At 40.5% G+C, this 18826-nt stretch overlaps 1 protein-coding gene across 5 annotated transcripts in view; it reads left to right on the top strand.

The window, feature by feature from the left end:
- Nucleotides 1-18826, top strand: part of BCAS3 (BCAS3 microtubule associated cell migration factor) — a 1455708-nt gene that overhangs the window by 1335396 nt on the left and 101486 nt on the right. For 3 of the 5 annotated variants that reach the window (XM_088446353.1, XM_088446352.1, XM_088446357.1), the window contains one exon: nucleotides 17524-17691. In XM_088446353.1, coding sequence (XP_088302479.1) covers nucleotides 17524-17691 — 168 coding nt within the window. Of the gene's footprint in view, nucleotides 1-17523; nucleotides 17705-18826 lie in introns of all 5 variants that reach the window. The other 2 variants (XM_088446354.1, XM_088446355.1) reach the window with 1 other exon arrangement.

The following is an 18826-nucleotide window of genomic DNA, read 5'->3' as shown; positions in this document are numbered from 1 at the left end:
TACCAGTTAGCCGCGGGGGGGGGGGGAGGGATAGGTTTAGGCATTCTCCTGGGAGGGTTAGGTTTAGGGTGCAGGGAGGTGGGTTAGGTTTAGGCACCCCCGGGGGACTTAGGGTTAGGCACCACCCCGGGTGTTTTAGGGTTAGGCAAGGGAGGATTAGGGCTAGGGGGGAGAAGGGTAGGGTTAGGTAACTTACCTGCGCCATCAGGATTCTCCTTCTGTCGGGCTTCCACTGTCGATATTTTACCCGGCGCCTATTAAGCCGCCGGGATTTAATACCCAACCCCTTACAAGTGTTTGTCTGTTATGGCCATCCACTACACAGTATTATTTAGATAATAACAACAAGGCATTTTTCAGTGTATCTGCACTGCTACCTGGTGATGAGCCGCAGCCTCCCATTGTTAGCGCCACAAGCTCCAGTTGCAGGGGATTCCAGACAACTCTCTTTCCATGATGCTCCCATTAAAAAAATCAAGACACGCCCACAATCCATAATTGTTTCCTAAAGTTGTGATTATTTTAAGATCTTTCAAATATCATTACACATATGGTACAAAGAAGAACATCACTGAACAATCCTAACTATAATTATGAGCAATTTTGGATTCTGCAAATGCTCAACATATTAATTGTATCAGATTTAGATTGTTCTATGTGTACAAATTATTCAGTTAATAGATTGTTAGTGAATAAGTGGTTTGAAGTAAAATTCATATAATCATTATTTAATTATTAACAGATATATTTGTATAGAGCACACATTCAGCAACGCTTTCAAGGAATATTTACTCACCCTCATCAGTTCCCGGCCTAGTGGAGCTTACAATTTATATTTCCTATCAGTGATCTCAGGGACTCCCATACATACTGTATACTGTACACTAGGGTAAAAATATTTTTTTGTCAGAATCCAATTAACCTACCAGCATATTTTTTTGAATTGTGGGAGGAAACTGAAGCACCTTGAGGAAACCCACACAAAGAGAACCTATGAACTCTACACTGATAGCACCTTGTTTGAAATGAAACCCAAGACCTTAGTGCTGTGAGGCAATAATGATGTCCACTACACCAAGGACCTCATTCAGAGCCAGTCGCACAGAGCGTGCGGTCGGTCTGAATGAGGGGAGGACCTCTTGAATTTTCAAGACGTCCTCCTTTGCGGTGGTAAGGCTGTGGGTTAACACCCACAGCCTTACTACCGCCTAAGGTGATGGTCACGATGGTCAAGACCATCGCGACCATCGGGGCTTACGACGAGACCCTAGGGTAGGGTCTCCCTTGTCGTAAGCCCCGGAGAGCTTCTGGCTCTGTCTGAGCCGGAAGCTCTCCACTGACATCACTAGTGATGTCAGTGGGGCCGCCCCCAAATGGTAGGCGTTCCCATGGGAACGCCCCCATTTGGGCTGCCACCCCCCGGCCCGCCTTCCAAACGGGGCGAGCTGTCAATCAACATCGACAGCTTGCCCCCTTTGGATCGAGACCCGCTACGACTGGCGCTGTCGGTCGTAGCGGGTCTCACGCATACGCATGACGGCGCCGGCGCCGTCGTGTGCTGCTCTGTGGGGATCCATCGACCCGGTCCGAGCGCATCGGCGCTAACGACCATGTCTGAATGACCCCCCAACTGTGCTGCCTTGATGCATATGTGGAAACATTTTTATAAGTTAAATGATACAGTAATTTGGGTGCTAGAGGTCCATGAAAAAAGTGTAAAAAAATTTTAACTTTTCTGATTCCAACTCCGGGGATTTCTGTACACCCAGTCATCACATTTTGGTGCCATATTGCAGGAGTGAGGAGGAGGCAGGGACTGACATTTCATGCCAATTTCGTACTGATGCTAGAGCAGGTAGCTATTCATCTATGCTGGTATTTTTCCTGTTTATTACTGGTGTTAAAACAATAAATTAATTATATGTCTATATAATTCGTGTTTAACAAGCCTTCTGCCAGTCAAGTTACTTCTCATGTCTGGTTATTGAATATTACTAAAACTAAACCAACTAAAATAAAACTAAATCCATAATCACAAAAGAGGTGGAATCATATTCTGTGTTAGAGTGACTTGTGTGTACACAATACTGTTATACACAAGTGTTTTTCTTTTTACATATATTTGTTTTGTGTATGGTTTGAAATTTATATCATAGTTCTCTACATTTCATATCAGAAGTGTTATTTTATACATATGTACCTTCAGAATTTGCCCCTGTTTTAAGGTAAAGGCGAAAAGAAGGTTCAGTATCATGATCTTATTTTATAGCTGTCAGCAAGATTTCAGCAGTTTGTCAGTAAACACACCCTTGTGTCTCTGCACTCTGTCAGAGATTTGGTAATCCCTTTAATCTATGCATTGACTTAACTAACATTTTTCTTTTTGCCATTCACTTCTGGGCATTCTTTCTACTTTAGAAGTGCAAAATAATTTAATACCTGGCTAAGCCATTTTATCAGAGTTTTTCTTCTTAAATGAGCTGTTCAATGACAAATCATAGAATAATAATTCAATCATATGTTCTAGGATGTTCGATGTGAACCACTAAAGGGTTCATTATCTATTTTCAGCTGAAACTGACTGCCATTAACATTTCTGACCAACATGATAAACAGTCTGTTTAGAACTAAAAAGGGTTTCAATAGGCAATTTTAAGTGCCACATTCTTATGAATATTAAAACCATTCATCTAGAAAAGTTTCTGACCTTAAGTATTTCTATACTAAAACAAAGTAAAGCACTTCCACAATGATTATGAAGAATAACCTCATTTATAGCGAAAAAGTACCAACTTTAATACTGAATATACCAATTTTTTGGAGTATCCTACAATAATGACAAAGAAAATATTAATTCTAAAAAACTTGATTTTGTCCAATCCACGTGCCTGTTCCTTCTGGGCTAACAAAAAGAGATCACAAACTTTTTTTTTTATGTTAAGCTTTCCTTGTAGAACCTATCTTCCGAGTCAGAAACTGGTTGTCATGAGATCACTTCCGCCAACCGAGATATACACATCTACCATTTATCTGTGCAAGTGCTTCAAACCTGCTTAGACCAAGCTCTGTAATTGGTGGACAACCTGTATGAACAGGATCTGCTTCCACTGCAATTAGGTGAAGCAATAGTTGCTTACTTTTCATCTATAATACCACAGCAGGCTTTTGTGTATGGGCTGCTGTGATGCTAAGTCCTAGTAGTATTGAAGTGACTTCTCTTGGCACTCGTTGCTTGAAATTACCCAGGTAACAACTGATGCTGTGCGGATGGAGAGAATGAACAGGCGATTCCAAGGCTATTGGTTAGCGCATTTGTACTTAGTTATTACATGCTGTTTCGGTTAAAGTTACAACACATTTTGCATGCATTTTCCATCAGCACATTCTTCCTTAACATTGCATATTATACTGTATATATTTGAAATAATACATACTGTATATCTCTGGTCTTGGCTTTCCTATTCACAAGACTAATATCAAAGAGGTAAAGTTAGTTGGACCTCTAAATTCTGTCATTAGTTTTGAAAGAGCCATGTTTATCTTCTTATTAATGTCACTAGGGCCCTATTTATCAATACCTGTAGAAATGGTAATCATGATTACCACTAATTTAAGTAACAAGGCTATTTGTTAATCCTCTAACATAGGGCATATCACAGATCTCCTACATTCCTTTAAGTACCAGAGCAGATCAAAGTCCCTACTTACAATGTATAAGGATTTAGCGTTTGTATTATTTCTTAGGTGTTCAGAACTTGACAGTGGAAGCTAACGCCATCTTCAGATGGTAATAGCCTGGTTCTACTTATGGGAGAGAGTCTGTAGTGCAAACAGGGGTCCATTTGGAACCCTCTGTCTCCACCGACTGTCACACTGTGCATGTATGACCTAGCGTTGCACATGCGTAGTAACACGGCTGGGATGGCACCTCACACAAGACTTTTATCACTATTAGTGGCTTAAGTCCTGATTTGGGGTATCGCTAGCACAGGTGTTTATCGGAGCAGCTGTCCTGGCTAATGAGCCATGTGAATTACCCTGAAACCAATTCCAAAATTTATGCAAATTGCGGGAATATGGAGTAATAGGTTTTAGGCATTTAAAACTTTGTTGATAAATAGGCCTCTAAATGTAATTTGTTGTTATCATGATCCCCTCATTGTACAGCTCTGCGTTATATGTACCTCCCAACTGTCTCGATTTAGGCCGGACAGTCCCAATCAACACAGCTCTGTCCCGATCTCGCCAGGACTTTACGAAGTATCTCTTGTTCACTGCTACTCTCCATCTCTACTTGAGGCTTTTAGGAGCAGTGAATGGGATAGATGGAGGTGCAGCATGGTGGAAGAGCTGTACACTCCATTATGGCTCATGATCATGCCTCCTTATCTTATGCACACTATTAAATGCTTGTCCCAATTCCCCAACAGGACAAGTTGAGAGGTATGTCAGTTAATGCTCTACAAATAAAGAGTAATAGTATGTTTTGGAAGTATGTGCAAGACCTGTGCTTACATAGTATAGCTGTTAGAGTCCTTATAACAAACACAAGCAAAACAGGTTATACATGTATCAGTAAAAGCTTCACTTATCTCATAATGTAAGAAACTAAGCAAATGATTGCTGTCTGAAATGAGTGAGTACTGTCATATTTTGGCTACTTGCACAGTCTATAGACACATTAGAGAAAATCAGTGGCAGTGTATACATGTATACATCGTAACCATACAATCAAAGTAGAGTAGTGAACATCACAAAGTTCCACAACCATTTTGTGCCTCATTAATGGCTTGGCAACAGGTGCACTTTAAGGGCTTAAAAGAATAAAAGATGGAAATCAAACCATGGATTACAGGACCATTTATTCTGATCACATATATATATATATATATATATATATATATACACCAAGGTCCGGCACTCAAAATAACAAGGTTACTTAGCTGGTTGCCCCCACTGGATTGGTGAGATATACGACTCTGCAAAGTGTGGCACTCCACGCAATAAACACACAGGAGACGGCTTGTAGAAAACGGTTAACGTTTCAATGCATCAGCATTTTCGTCAGAACAAATTCGCAGTGTAAAAAACATACCTTATATACATAAGCATAATCACCCAGTGATAATCAGCATGCTTGCTAAGGCGCGACCACACGCCCAACCTCCAGCAGCTCCCTAATGACGTCATCACGTCGCTCCAAGAGTGACACATTCCCATAACCATGGTAACACAATAACAAAATACACAGACTAAACATACAACAAACAAACAACGCTGCACCATACATTTTGCAATGATGTTAGCAACATTAAGTGCATTAGCCCCCAATATAGTGTAGAAGCGCTACATATATTTTGCCTACTCACATCTATAACAGCACATATCGTGCCCAAAGACGCTGGCTATATCAATAGGTATAAAGACCTATGCTATAGATCTAGCCCACATATACCTATTCAATCAATTCTACAGGAATGAACTTAAGCCCAGTTGCTCATTGAGCCCTCTGGGTGCCATAGTACCCAGACGGTATATCCACCTAGTCTCACGCTGCATTAACAATCTACTTCTATTACCACCCCTAGATAGGGGGGGAACGTGATCAATCATGCGATACTTAAGCACGGACAAAGCATGTCTAGCACTGGCAAAATGCCTTGCAACAGGCTGATCACTTCTACCTCCATTGATTGCCGTTCTAATGGCACTTCTATGCGCAGCCATGCGTTCCTTGAATGTCCGCTCGGTCTTACCAATATATGAAAGACCGCACGGGCATATAATTTGATAGATTACATATTGTGAATTGCATGTCAGTTTATGCCTAATGGTATATCTAAAGCCCGAGTGAGGATGGTAAAAACTGTCTCCAGGGATCATGTATCTGCAAGTAGTGCACGTACATCTAAAGCATCCTAGTTTACCGTCAGACCTATTATCTGCCATGGGAACAGGGCTCGATATATCTGCTTTAACGAGAATATCTTTAAGACTACGTCCACGTCTATAACATGACATAATGCGCGTGTCCTTTAGTTTCAAATCATGGTCACTTTGTATAATATGCCATAGCTTTTTAGATGTTTTGTTAACATAATGACTATTGCAATTATATTGGTTAACCCATGGTACACATTCAGATTTATTAGTGCGCTGACCTTGTGCCAAAATTGCATTTCTATCAAGATTAAGCACCCTCTGTTTGGTTGTTTCCAACTCTATAGGGTCATAGCCCCTAGCAATAAATTTACGTATCATATCATCCATCCCCACTTCAACCAATTGTGGGTCAGATGTAATACGTTTAATCCTCATCAATTGGGAGTAGGGTAGCCCCTTCACTAGCGGCCTGGGATGACAGCTATCAAACCTAAGTAAATTGTTTTTATCAGTAGCCTTTTGATACAGTTGGGTTGTAATTTTGCCCTGCTTAATTGAAATATTTACATCCAAAAAATTGACATATTCATTACTAATATTGTACGTAAATTTCACTGGGCTGTCACTGATGTTATGTGACTCCACATGGTCAATCAGGTCCTGTTTGGGTCCCAACCAAAACAACAGCAAATCGTCAATATAACGTACGTAAAACGCAATCCTATTAGCAATATTCTGTTGTTTAAAAAACACTTCCTCCTCTACTGCAAACATGTACAGATTCGCATACGATGAATCAAGGTATATGGCTGTCGGCTGTAGTAAAGATCCCCTAGCAGTAATTATGGGACGCCCTGGTGGATCCACCAGACTCTTATGGATCTTCGGCGTACAATACAGCAATGGTACCACAGGATGTGCGGGAATTAGGGCATCACAGATGCATTTAGGTAAGCTTCCTCGCTGTACTGCAGTGTCCAATATCCCGATCAGTTTATTCCGTACCAATCTCGTTGGATCAGTAGATAGCAATTCATATGTCCTTACATCGAGCAGATGTTGGTTCACCTGTTGTTTATAATTACTGCTAGGGGATCTTTACTACAGCCGACAGCCATATACCTTAATTAATTGATGCAACCCTGTATACGGAGCCATCCATTTTACCTTTTGGATACGTCAACCTTGCTTAGGAAATTGGTGGAACTCCCCACATATAATGAAGAAATTTGGCTATGCAGCCTGGACGTGGGGAGCTTATATACGATTATCCCTCATGGGGAAGGTCTTGCAGCCAGTAGACAGTATCTGACTAATCATCCATTGTATCAAGGACCACACATTGATGTTGTTATTGAACTGTTGAATTTGATTTTGACTCATAACTTCTTCCTCTATGACAATAAGTATTATTTACAACAAGTTGGATGCGCGATGGGGTCCAGTGTGGCCCCATCGTATGCGAATCTGTACATGTTTGCAGTAGAGAGGAAGTGTTTTTTAAACAACAGAATATTGCTAATAGGATTGCGTTTTACGTACGTTGTATTGACAATTTGCTGTTGTTTTGGTTGGGACCCAAACAGGACCTGATTGACCATGTTGAGTCACATAACATCAGTGACAGCCCAGTGAAATTTACGTACAATATTAGTAATGAATATGTCAATTTCTTGGATGTAAATATTTCAATTAAGCAGGGCAAAATTACAACCCAACTGTATCAAAAGGCTACTGATAAAAACAATTTACTTAGGTTTGATAGCTGTCATCCCAGGCCGCTAGTGAAGGGGCTACCCTACTCCCAATTGATGAGGATTAAACGTATTACATCTGACCCACAATTGGTTGAAGTGGGGATGGATGATATGATACGTAAATTTATTGCTAGGGGCTATGACCCTATAGAGTTGGAAACAACCAAACAGAGGGTGCTTAATCTTGATAGAAATGCAATTTTGGCACAAGGTCAGCGCACTAATAAATCTGAATATGTACCATGGGTTAACCAATATAATTGCAATAGTCATTATGTTAACAAAACATCTAAAAAGCTATGGCATATTATACAAAGTGACCATGATTTGAAACTAAAGGACACGCGATTTATGTCATGTTATAGACGTGGACGTAGTCTTAAAGATATTCTCGTTAAAGCAGATATATCGAGCCCTGTTCCCATGGCAGATAATAGGTCTGACGGTAAACTAGGATGCTTTAGATGTACATGCACTACTTGCAGATACATGATCCTTGGAGACAGTTTTTACCATCCTCACTCGGGCTTTAGATATACCATTAGGCATAAACTGACATGCAATTCACAATATGTAATCTATCAAATTATATGCCCGTGCGGTCTTTCATATATTGGTAAGACCGAGCGGACATTCAAGGAACGCATGGCTGCGCATAGAAGTGCCATTAGAACGGCAATCAATGGAGGTAGAAGTGATCAGCCTGTTGCAAGCCATTTTGCCAGTGCTAGACATGCTTTGTCCGTGCTTAAGTATCGCATGATTGATCACGTTCCCCCCCTATCTAGGGGTGGTAATAGAAGTAGATTGTTAATGCAGCGTGAGACTAGGTGGATATACCGTCTGGGTACTATGGCACCCAGAGGGCTCAATGAGCAACTGGGCTTAAGTTCATTCCTGTAGAATTGATTGAATAGGTATATGTGGGCTAGATCTATAGCATAGGTCTTTATACCTATTGATATAGCCAGCGTCTTTGGGCACGATATGTGCCGTTATAGATGTGAGTAGGCAAAATACATGTAGCGCTTCTACACTATATTGGGGGCTAATGCACTTAATGTTGCTAACATCATTGCAAAATGTATGGTGCAGCGTTGTTTGTTTGTTGTATGTTTAGTCTGTGTATTTTGTTATTGTGTTACCATGGTTATGGGAATGTGTCACTCTTGGAGCGACGTGATGACGTCATTAGGGAGCTGCTGGAGTTTGGACGTGTGGTCGCGCCTTAGCAAGCATGCTGATTATCACTGGGTGATTATGCTTATGTATATAAGGTTTTTACACTGCGAATTTGTTCTGACGAAAATGCTGATGCATTGAAACGTTAACCGTTTTCTACAAGCCGTCTCCTGTGTGTTTATTGCGTGGAGTGCCACACTTTGCAGAGTCGTATATATATATATATATATATATATATATATATATATATATATATATTAGTCTTTATAAAATCCTCAATTTGGCTTGCTTTAAAGCCCTGACTGAACGAGTCCCTACAGGAGAAAAGGCCAATACTACCTTTCGCACATGAGATATAGTGACAGCCTCACATTTTCCCAATCAAACATTGTGTTCACCTTTCTAACATGCCAGAGTTTAGTACGTGTCCCTGGCGACAGAAAAGTGACCCAGAGAACAACATTTATTATACTCTTCAAGCAGACATGCATTTGTTTTGTTTTTCTTATTTGAAACAGTTTACATCTGCTGTGCCTTTTATGTCTGGTACAAGATGAGTAAGCCTTTAGCCTTCCCTAGACTGATGACAACTGACTGCATACATACACTTACTGCCTGAAATCTACTCCCACCACAGAAGGGAATGGAAAGAGAGCGCAAGATAAAACAGAAGTTCAGAGAAGACTGTGTAAATCTGAAACAGGAAAATCTTTCAGTGTAGGTAATCCCTGGAACCCACACATACATTAATATTTGCACCTCACACGTTGATACAGAGAAAAAAATAATCAGTTTTTAAACCTTGAATGTGCTGGTAACACTATTACTTGTATCTTCTGTTCTTCCTCAAGTGTCCTAGAAACAAACGATTGACCCTTTATTTTGTCTGTTCACACATGCAGAGAATCCTCATTTGGCAAAACATCAAAAAACATGTTCTTTATTATTCAAAGGTCTACTTGCAAGAGACAAAATAGTTTTGTTTTTTTATGACTTTTCAGAATAACACAAGTTAAGAACGCATCTTTCATCAATCTTTTCATTTACTGTCAAGGAATGTGAGAAACTTGTCAGGTCGTCTCAAGTTATGTACGCCGACATTTATCCAGGAAGGTGTGAAAACTATTCTGCATGACTGAAATGATGCTAAATATTGGACATGGATATTTTTTGTTTTGCTTGTTTGTTGTTCAAAAATGCCAACGGAAAAATGGATTTTGAATTCTTCTGTGTGTGATTGTATACTCATTTCACAAATAAACTGTGATTTGTATAACATTATAATGATAGATTTACCCTGTCAAATTAAAGGTCTTTAGTAGTGACGTAAATCAAGAGAGATTTGAAAAGGCTTAAAGTTTCAGAACACTTTACAGCAAGTTCAAATGGGGTTTGTCGGAGTTCAAGTGCAGATGTCACACAGGATCTGGGGTTTTCTGGTGTTGAAGGTTTTCTAGTGCCTGGAATTTGCTCTACAGAATAGTAGATATACATCAATGTTACTGAATCGAACTGATGAAATTCTGGAGCCAGAAACAGCCAGCTCAGGCCATGTAAATCCATGAATGCCATGCCGTATGTGTTGCTCATGCTATTCTAGATTTCAATTATCTGCCCCTCTTTGCTGATGTATGGAGTAACTGGCTGGCCGAGTGTTTATGAACAGTTATCATCCACTACTTTGGATGTTATCAGAGGAAGGGACGCCTGCCGCAGGACTTGGTCTCTCACCCTTTCTATTACCACCTGTCATTGACAGAGAGTGTGTGGTGAAGCTGCCCAGTCACCGAGTACAAGTGTAGATAGTTTCTGATGGCTGATCAAAGGGGAAAACCAAAGGGGCTGATAACAAGGACGTGTTTCATGTACTTTTAACTTTGAGAAGCCCGAGCATTTCAATTTTTTTCCCGTAGGCTGGCAGAAAGAGGCTCTGTAAATGCAACATATTCAGTTACCAACCATTGCAGTTAATGGTTTGTGTTTAGGCAGCAAAGCATGACTGTAATTACCTTCAATGTAGGAATGTTATCTATTGATTGAGCATACTTTTAGTAAGCAATTTAATTATAAGAGTCTGAAAAATGTAGACTAAAAATGTTAAAAAGTAAATATAAAATAAGTAAAACAAAAACCTGACAAAACTAAAAGTGGCTTTAATGCATATGGGTTCCCTCTTCAGTGAGCTGCGATCACCAAACAGAACATTTATACCAAAACATCACCACACAGAACATTTATACCAAAAGATCACCACACAGAACATCTATACCAAAACATCACCACACAGAACATTTATACCAAAACATCACCACACAGAACATCTATACCAAAACATCACCACACAGAACATTTATACCAAAACATCACCACACAGAACATTTATACCAAAACATCCTACTGATGAGAGCCCATAGTGGCCTCACCTCATGCACATTTTTGTTGAGTATAGTACAATAACTTCCTTAAAGCTAGTTTGTGTCTGACCCCACCATGAACTGCATGGGAATAGGGTAAAATTACCTATCACCTCCCCCAGTGACCTGGTCCTTAAACCACACTTTATCTCTCTTGAGCCATCAAAGATAGACTGTCTTGCTCCCACTAGTCACGTGATGTAGGGTGGTTTCAGTATTACCCTATGTTTAGTGCCTTTCATTTTTTACTGTTTTACTTTCTAGCTCGGCACTGTGGTTTATGTATCAATTGGGGACCAGATAATTGTAATTTTTTATCGCCGCTATTCTCAGCAATAATAAATAATATACCGCCTAAGTATATCAAATACCACAGACAGGGACAGGGGCTCCTAAAGGAGCCCATCCCTGCAAAATGTTTGGAGTTAAGTGACCACATCATCGATCTCCTCACTCCTCTATTCTGACTCCTGAGCGCTACTGCCCATGCGTGGTCTACTGACCACTCATGCAGCAGTCATTGCTGGTGAGGGTTTAGGAGGAAATGTGGCCCTTGACTACAGCGGCTAATGCCATCTTCAGATGGCGTTAGCTGCTGGGACCAAATGACGAAATCAAAGTAAATCTGACAGCATAACATATTTATCAATTATTAGGTTTTACACTAGACAATTGTAATCTCCTATTGCCATTATTCGCGGCAATAAGAAATCATATGCCACCTGAATGTATGAAAACTTACACGCAGGTACAAGGGACTCCTAAAGGAGCCCATCTCTGGAATGTGTTTTGAGTGAAATATCCACTTTAGTGGTCACTTTACTCCTCTATCGGGACTCCTGTGCACTTTTGCGCATGTATGGGCTGCTGACCAAGCATGTGTGGCAGCCATTGTCGGGGAGGATTTCGTAGGAACCCTGTCCTGGTAAGTTTTGCAAAATGTCGCCCACAGACTGCAGCGGCTAACGTCATCTTCAGAATATCACTAGTTTTTTCACATTGCATTGCTGAACACCTTTGCACAATGCACATAGTGGCTGACCACTGTTTGTGAGTTTAAACTAGCTGCTGATTGTTTGGACATTACTGATACGTGTTCTACTCCAGCAACTTGTGGTCAGTTGCTATAGAGGTTCTTAACGCTCTTTAGCAAGATGATGCCACCCCCTGGAAGTAAAGCTTGAAAATATATTTACTAAGTTATTGATAACTTAAACATGTATGTTTTTATTGTGTGCTTTATTTCATCTGAAAAAAAGTTAGTGTTTTTTCTTTTCAATATGACTCTGTCCACACAGCTGTCTTCTATACCAATGATAAAATAAATAAAATACATATTTCACTTGGTGTAAATGGGACTTTTAAACTAGTTATAGTTTATTGAGGCATCTGTGCAGCAACAGGTTCTAAACAAATGAAATAATTTAATCATTACACTAGAATCTAGTGACTTAAAGAGTGATGGGTAACAAATGCCATGGAGGCTACAAGTGGCCACCAAAAGATTTTCTTGTAACCCCTGTAAAGCTCAAGTAATATGGGCTTCACTGTAATTGACAAAAATAGGTCTAATTGTTTCTGACAAAGTATTATTCCATTGGTAGTCTGGGGCACAAAAGTTTAATCCATTTTGTAAGAGCTAGTTTATGCAAATGGTGATTGCTTACCTAGTAACTAAGTAATAATTTGCTATATGGGTTATGTGAACGTATAACGCTGGTTCTTCTTTCACATGATAAAGCAGAGGTATGATAGTATCCTGCTACTCGCTAGTGGTGACTTATTGTATTGATACATGACTGCATGCTTTTACTGATTTCTTTATACACCTTACTATTAGTTTTCCATATATTTGAACAAAGTTGAAAGCATATGCCATAACGAAGTGGATTTAGCTATGGGACAAGAGATTAGTTTACAGAGAGCCCACATCTCTTTGAATCTCTAGGAATTTGACATCTTTATCTTATAGGTAGTAAGTAATCTTTTCCATATGAGCAATCAACTGTATGTAGGATTTTAGTGAAGAGAGAGGCTCACTTTGTTTTCAAGATTTAGCTATTAGTCACCAGGCTGTGACTAGGATGGGTAAAGATAATTTTGCCAAGTGGTGATCTGCATCTTGGAGAGGGTAGCATTGGAGGTGGACCATAGATTCTTTTAGACAGGACACAGGAGAAGCGAATAGAACCCTGACTTTATCTAAAAAGGAGGATATCTATGGGCAGGATCATCAGATGTGGTCCTGTTTCTGTTTGATCACAGCCACAACAGCAGGTAGATGAGTTAATATGATACAGTTTAGCATGTTTATTAGGGGTAAGGTGCCATCTATTATAGTCTTGGTACAAATGTTCCTTAATCATGGTAGATAGTGATAGAGGCTACTCTAGTGCTCTTAATTTCACAGTTGGCTTCCTTCTCTTATGGCCCAGGCCCCAATGCTGTTGAGAAGGATGTCTCTCTGCAAGAGCAGAGAAAGACAAAGTTTCTCAAACGGGTTTGATTAATATTTTCACCTGGTTGAGATGGAAATATTCATAGATTTTGGGATTAAGAACAAGGGCCCTCATTCAGAGCCGTACGCTCTGAGCAAAGCGCACGCTCTGAGCAGAGCGCACGCTCTGAATGAGGGCCTCCTGGACGCTCGTATAGCTGTGGGTCACCACCCACAGCCTATACGAGCGTGCAGTTTGATGGCCGCGATGGTCTTGACCATCGCGACCATCGCCACTGTGAGCCGGAGCCTGCGGTTGAGTTTTTCAACCGCAAGGCCCGGAGTGATTTTGGCTCTATCAGAGCCAAAATCACTCCCACTGACATCACTAGTGATGTCAGTGGGCCGGCTTCTGACGGTAGGCGTTCCCTTGGGAACGCCCCCGTCAGGGAGGCACGCCCACCAAAGGGGGCGTGCTGTCAATCAACATCGACAGCACGCCCCCTTTGATCAGACACAACGAGCGAAGGACTTTCCTTCGCTCGTCGCGTCTGGCGCATGCGCACGACGGAGCTCCCGCCGTCATGCGCATGCGCAGTGCACAACATCGACCCACTTGCGAGCGGACAGCCGCTTGCGAGTGGGTCTGAATCAGGCCCTAGGTGTCCAGGGCACAAGTCATCAGAGGAGAAGATCTCCAGCAAAACTTACTCCCGTCTATCCAAGCCAGAGATTTTTTAATTATTTTCTATTGATAATTGGTGTAATAATTTCAACACAGTGAGTTAAGTAGCATTACAGTATCACTCCATACAGAAAACTAGTGAGCAAATGTTGAACATATATGGCTGGATAAAAATAACCTCTGAGTTGTCTTATTAACACACGGCATTTGACAAATGTGTCTCTTCAACAGATTAACATAGCCAGATAGCTTTTAGTATTTCATCTTTGGAGGGAGGCAGCCAATTTGTAAGTCTATTTAGCACTTATTGTTTACTCTGACAAATAACATGGTAACATCAGAGTGTAGTTCTTACTAGTGCAAATGTAATGAGTAGAAGCAGACCTGACTTTGATGGAATTCATGTTGATTTCTGTCACTACTGTATTTTACTGTAAAGAACTGCATGGTATATAATTAATATTACTTTCTAAACATACAAGTTGTATATAAATGGCTCTGTTAGTGCTTTCTAAAACAGCCAAAATATTTTATCCTAGTTATTGCCTCCAGTAACTTTGTTAATGGTCTGAAGACAGTTGTTTATCATTTATAAATATAAACCTTTTTTGCACCGTTTATGCCTTTACAGCAAATAGTGATGCTATATCCTTTTATGTTTTAAATGCAAGATTTTAGCATTTTCTGGAATGAAATAGGATGTATTGTATAATTCCATATAAATATTATTGCTGGTTGGTTAGAAGACCTATATGTAGGCACTTAAAGAATCCAGTACAGTAGCAAGATACATTTATTTGAAATTTTTACACTAAATTTGTAACCTGGCTTTATTGCATTGTTTTCTAAAATATTTATAATGGCAAACAAACATATTCTATACTAATAAGTGGATATAGATTAAGGTATGTTTTTTATTGCATTGAAAACCTATGGGGTCTATTTATTAAGAACATTCCTCCCCAAAATATAAGTATCATGTCTATTTGAGAAATACCTAATACAGGATGATATCTTGTGCAGAACACAGTCCCCATGTTCTCTGTCTCGGCTTATTTACCAAATTTGAAAATATTGACTGCAGATGGCCTTAACCCTATGGGGAAAACATCGCCAGAGAGGGATCTTCTGATCTCTTCCCGGCAGCCTCATTGCTTCTCCCCACCACTGCATCGCAATATTTTTCTCTAAGCATTGTCAGAGCTGGTTGGAAAGTGATAGCTGCTCTGGAGGGAGGTTTTTATTAAATACCTCCAAAAAGTAATTTCTTCTAATGGCAATATGTGGCGATAAGAAATTAGAGTTTATGGGGCACCACCACCATCAATGATAAATCTACCCCTCTGTCTCAGTATCCAAACTGATGGTGGCTCTGATACTTGATCATCTGCCATTCTGCCTTATGACAGCCATATACTAGGCCAAGCTGTTTGGCGGAGAAAACATGCTATTTATATAGTATTCTTAATTATCAGTGATAAGACCTGATAACAGAAAGATAACTCTAAGCCCTCTATCAATTTGGTTTGTCATTTCTTAGTAATGAAAAGCAATTCATTATTGGGAGTCCCCACAAAAGTGAATATTGTCCTTCTAAATAATATATCTGTGGAATATAAATAAGTCATATAGTATAAAATGACAGCATAGGTGGATTATGTTGCATTAGACTTCTATATGATACACTTGATAATTACTGAGAGGCTGTGCAGAGATTCTAATTTTTCTATGAGGTTTAAGGACGGGATGTACTAAACTGAAAAATGTAATAAAACAGCATTTTCTGGGTTTTTACTGCATTTCCCATATGTACTAAGCACCGTCCTGGTGGGTAACGCCATCTTCAGAAGCCTATGAGCCTCTTATCGGGACGCCCACTGAGAGGGATCCAATGGGATCCCTCCCAGCTCCCCCTGCAGCGTGTGCGTCCTTCTGAGCATGCCCAGAAAGACGCCAGAGAGACTTCTGGGTGTTAAACCCAGAAGTCCCTCTATCCGAGGCTATCGCAAGTACAGCTCTCATCGGGAGAGCTGTCCTTTGCTATTTTAATCGCATTTCTAATTGCATTTCTAAGTACATACCGGGGTAATTAACCCTGCTATGTACCTGATAAGAGGCGGAATGTACCGCATTGTGGATGCGATGCTTAGTACAACCCGCCCAATATCTCTCTCTAACCATTTTTGTACTGGATTATACTTATTCTGGAAGATGTGATCTTTGTGACTGTTAAGAAGTCATGATTTTTTAAGTCTAGGACAGAATTACTATATTGTATTAATTCATTTCCATCCATTCTTTTCAATTTTTTAAACCAAGATAACATACCAGGTCTGTACAGATTTGGTACAGTAAATTTCACATAAAGCTAAAATGATGACATAAATGGGGTTATAATTAACTTCTCCTTAATATAACATGTTCATGGTGTTGGTGGACTCTAGTCATAGACCTATGAATAGAATATAGTACTTATATTTAAGAAACAGCAGGCTGTGGTATGATCTGTGATCCAACTTTGTTTAGCAGACTGAGGCCCTGATTCAGAGCCGGACGCTCTGACCAGAGTGCTCGCTCTGAATCAGGGCCCTCCTCCATTAATATGGAGCGTCCTCCTGGACGCTCGTATAGCTGTGGGTCACCACCCAAAGCATATACGAGCGTGCAAAAAGATGGTCGCGATGGTCTTGACCATCGCGACCATCGGAATTGCGAGGGAAACCCTGCGGTTGGGTTTCCCAGCCGCAAGGCCAGGAGTGATTTTGGCTCTATCAGAGCCAAAATCACTCCCACTGACATCACTAGTCAGACGGTAGGCGTTCCCATGGGAACGCCCCCTTTGGTGCAAGACCCGGATCAATGGAAAGTCCTTCGCTCGTCGGGTCTCGCGCATGCGCACGACGGAGCTCCCTCCGTCGTGCGCATGCGCAGTGGGGACCATCGACCCACTTGCGAGTGTACTGCCGCTCGCAAGTGGGTCTGAATGACCCCCTGAGTTCTCAGAGGGACCCTCTCTATTTTCTATGTGCGGGTTGCTTATAATGAATGAGAGTTGTCTAAAGATGGATGCTCTGTTTAACCAGCATTTTTGTTTTAAATCGTTTTAATAATAGAGCTAACAATGTGAAATAGGACAAGTATATAACTTTGTTTTATTTGTTACAGGTGCCTATGATCGCAGTGTGACCCTGCTGGAAGTGTGTGGGAGCTGGCCAGAAAGCTTTGGGTTACGCCATATCTCTTCTATTGAAAGTACTGATGAGGGTCTTCGTGAACGGCTGGCAGATGCCATGTCTGAGTCCCCAAACCGAGATGTGGTGGTATCAGGAACAGGTACAAAAAAGAGGTGTGATATGAGGTCCAACAATTCTCTTTGAAATCAATATTCCCATGTTCTGTTGTGTTCCATTGTATAGCAAAGCTCCCATGTTCTGCTGTGTTCCGTTGTATAGCAAAGCTCCCATGTTCTGTTGTGTTCCGTTGTATAGCAAAGCTCCCATGTTCTGTTGTGTTCCGTTGTATAGCAAAGCTCCCATGTTCTGTTGTGTTCCGTTGTATAGCAAAGCTCCTATGTTCTGTTCTGTTGTGTTCCGTTGTATAGCAAAGCTCCCATGTTCTATTCTATTCTGTTGTGCTCAGTTGTATTGCAAAGCTCCTATGTTCTACTCTGTTCCGTTGTATAGCAAAGTTCCCATGTTCTGTTGTGTTCTGTTGTATAGCAAAGCTCCCATGTTCTGTTGTATAGCAAAGCTCCCATGTTCTGTTGTGTTATGTTGTATATCAAAGCTCCCATGTTCTGTTGTGTTCCGTTGTATAGCAAAGCTTCCATGTTCTGTTGGGTTCCGTGTATAGGAAAGCTCCCATGTTCTGTTGTGTTCCGTTGTATAGCAAAGCTCCCATGTTCTGTTGTGTTCCGTTGTATAGCAAAGCTCCCGTGTTCTATTGTGATCCATTGGCATGTCAGTAATTGCTCTGTAATATGACTTTTTCTGCTTCAGCAAAACACGTGAAATTCATAACTTAATTGTATAGTTTTCAAGTAAATGGTTTGTGCTGGGGTCATTTATGTGCGTAGTCAATATAAAAACAATGTTATAAGTTGAACACAGCCCTTACCCCATATGTGCATACTGGTCATCTATTCTCTTGTGTCCCCCATTTTCTGTGCAAAATGGAGCCATTGGGAACCCATAGAGGAGGACACTATATGCAGAGTGGATGAAATGGAGCATTATGTTATGTTTGCCCACCACAGCATCATGCGATGTTTTCTGTATTGTTTTACACTCCAAACTAGGCAATTGTCATTGAAGATTTTATTGAAAATAAAGCCTGCTTATACATGAGCCATAGATGGGTATCTTTAAAACCCCCTTGTGTGCTATACGTAAATTCTGCAAATTCTTTTTTTGTGTTGCTATATAACCTTAATGATCATTTGTGTTTACATTCAGCAGAACATTTTTTA

The sequence above is a fragment of the Taudactylus pleione genome, unplaced genomic scaffold, assembly GCF_031769625.1.
Source record: "Taudactylus pleione unplaced genomic scaffold, aTauple2 ptg000397bl, whole genome shotgun sequence".
Classification (NCBI taxonomy): Eukaryota; Metazoa; Chordata; class Amphibia; order Anura; family Myobatrachidae; genus Taudactylus; species Taudactylus pleione.
Note: the sequence above shows the minus strand (reverse complement) of the source record. Positions and strands in the feature narration are given on the sequence as shown.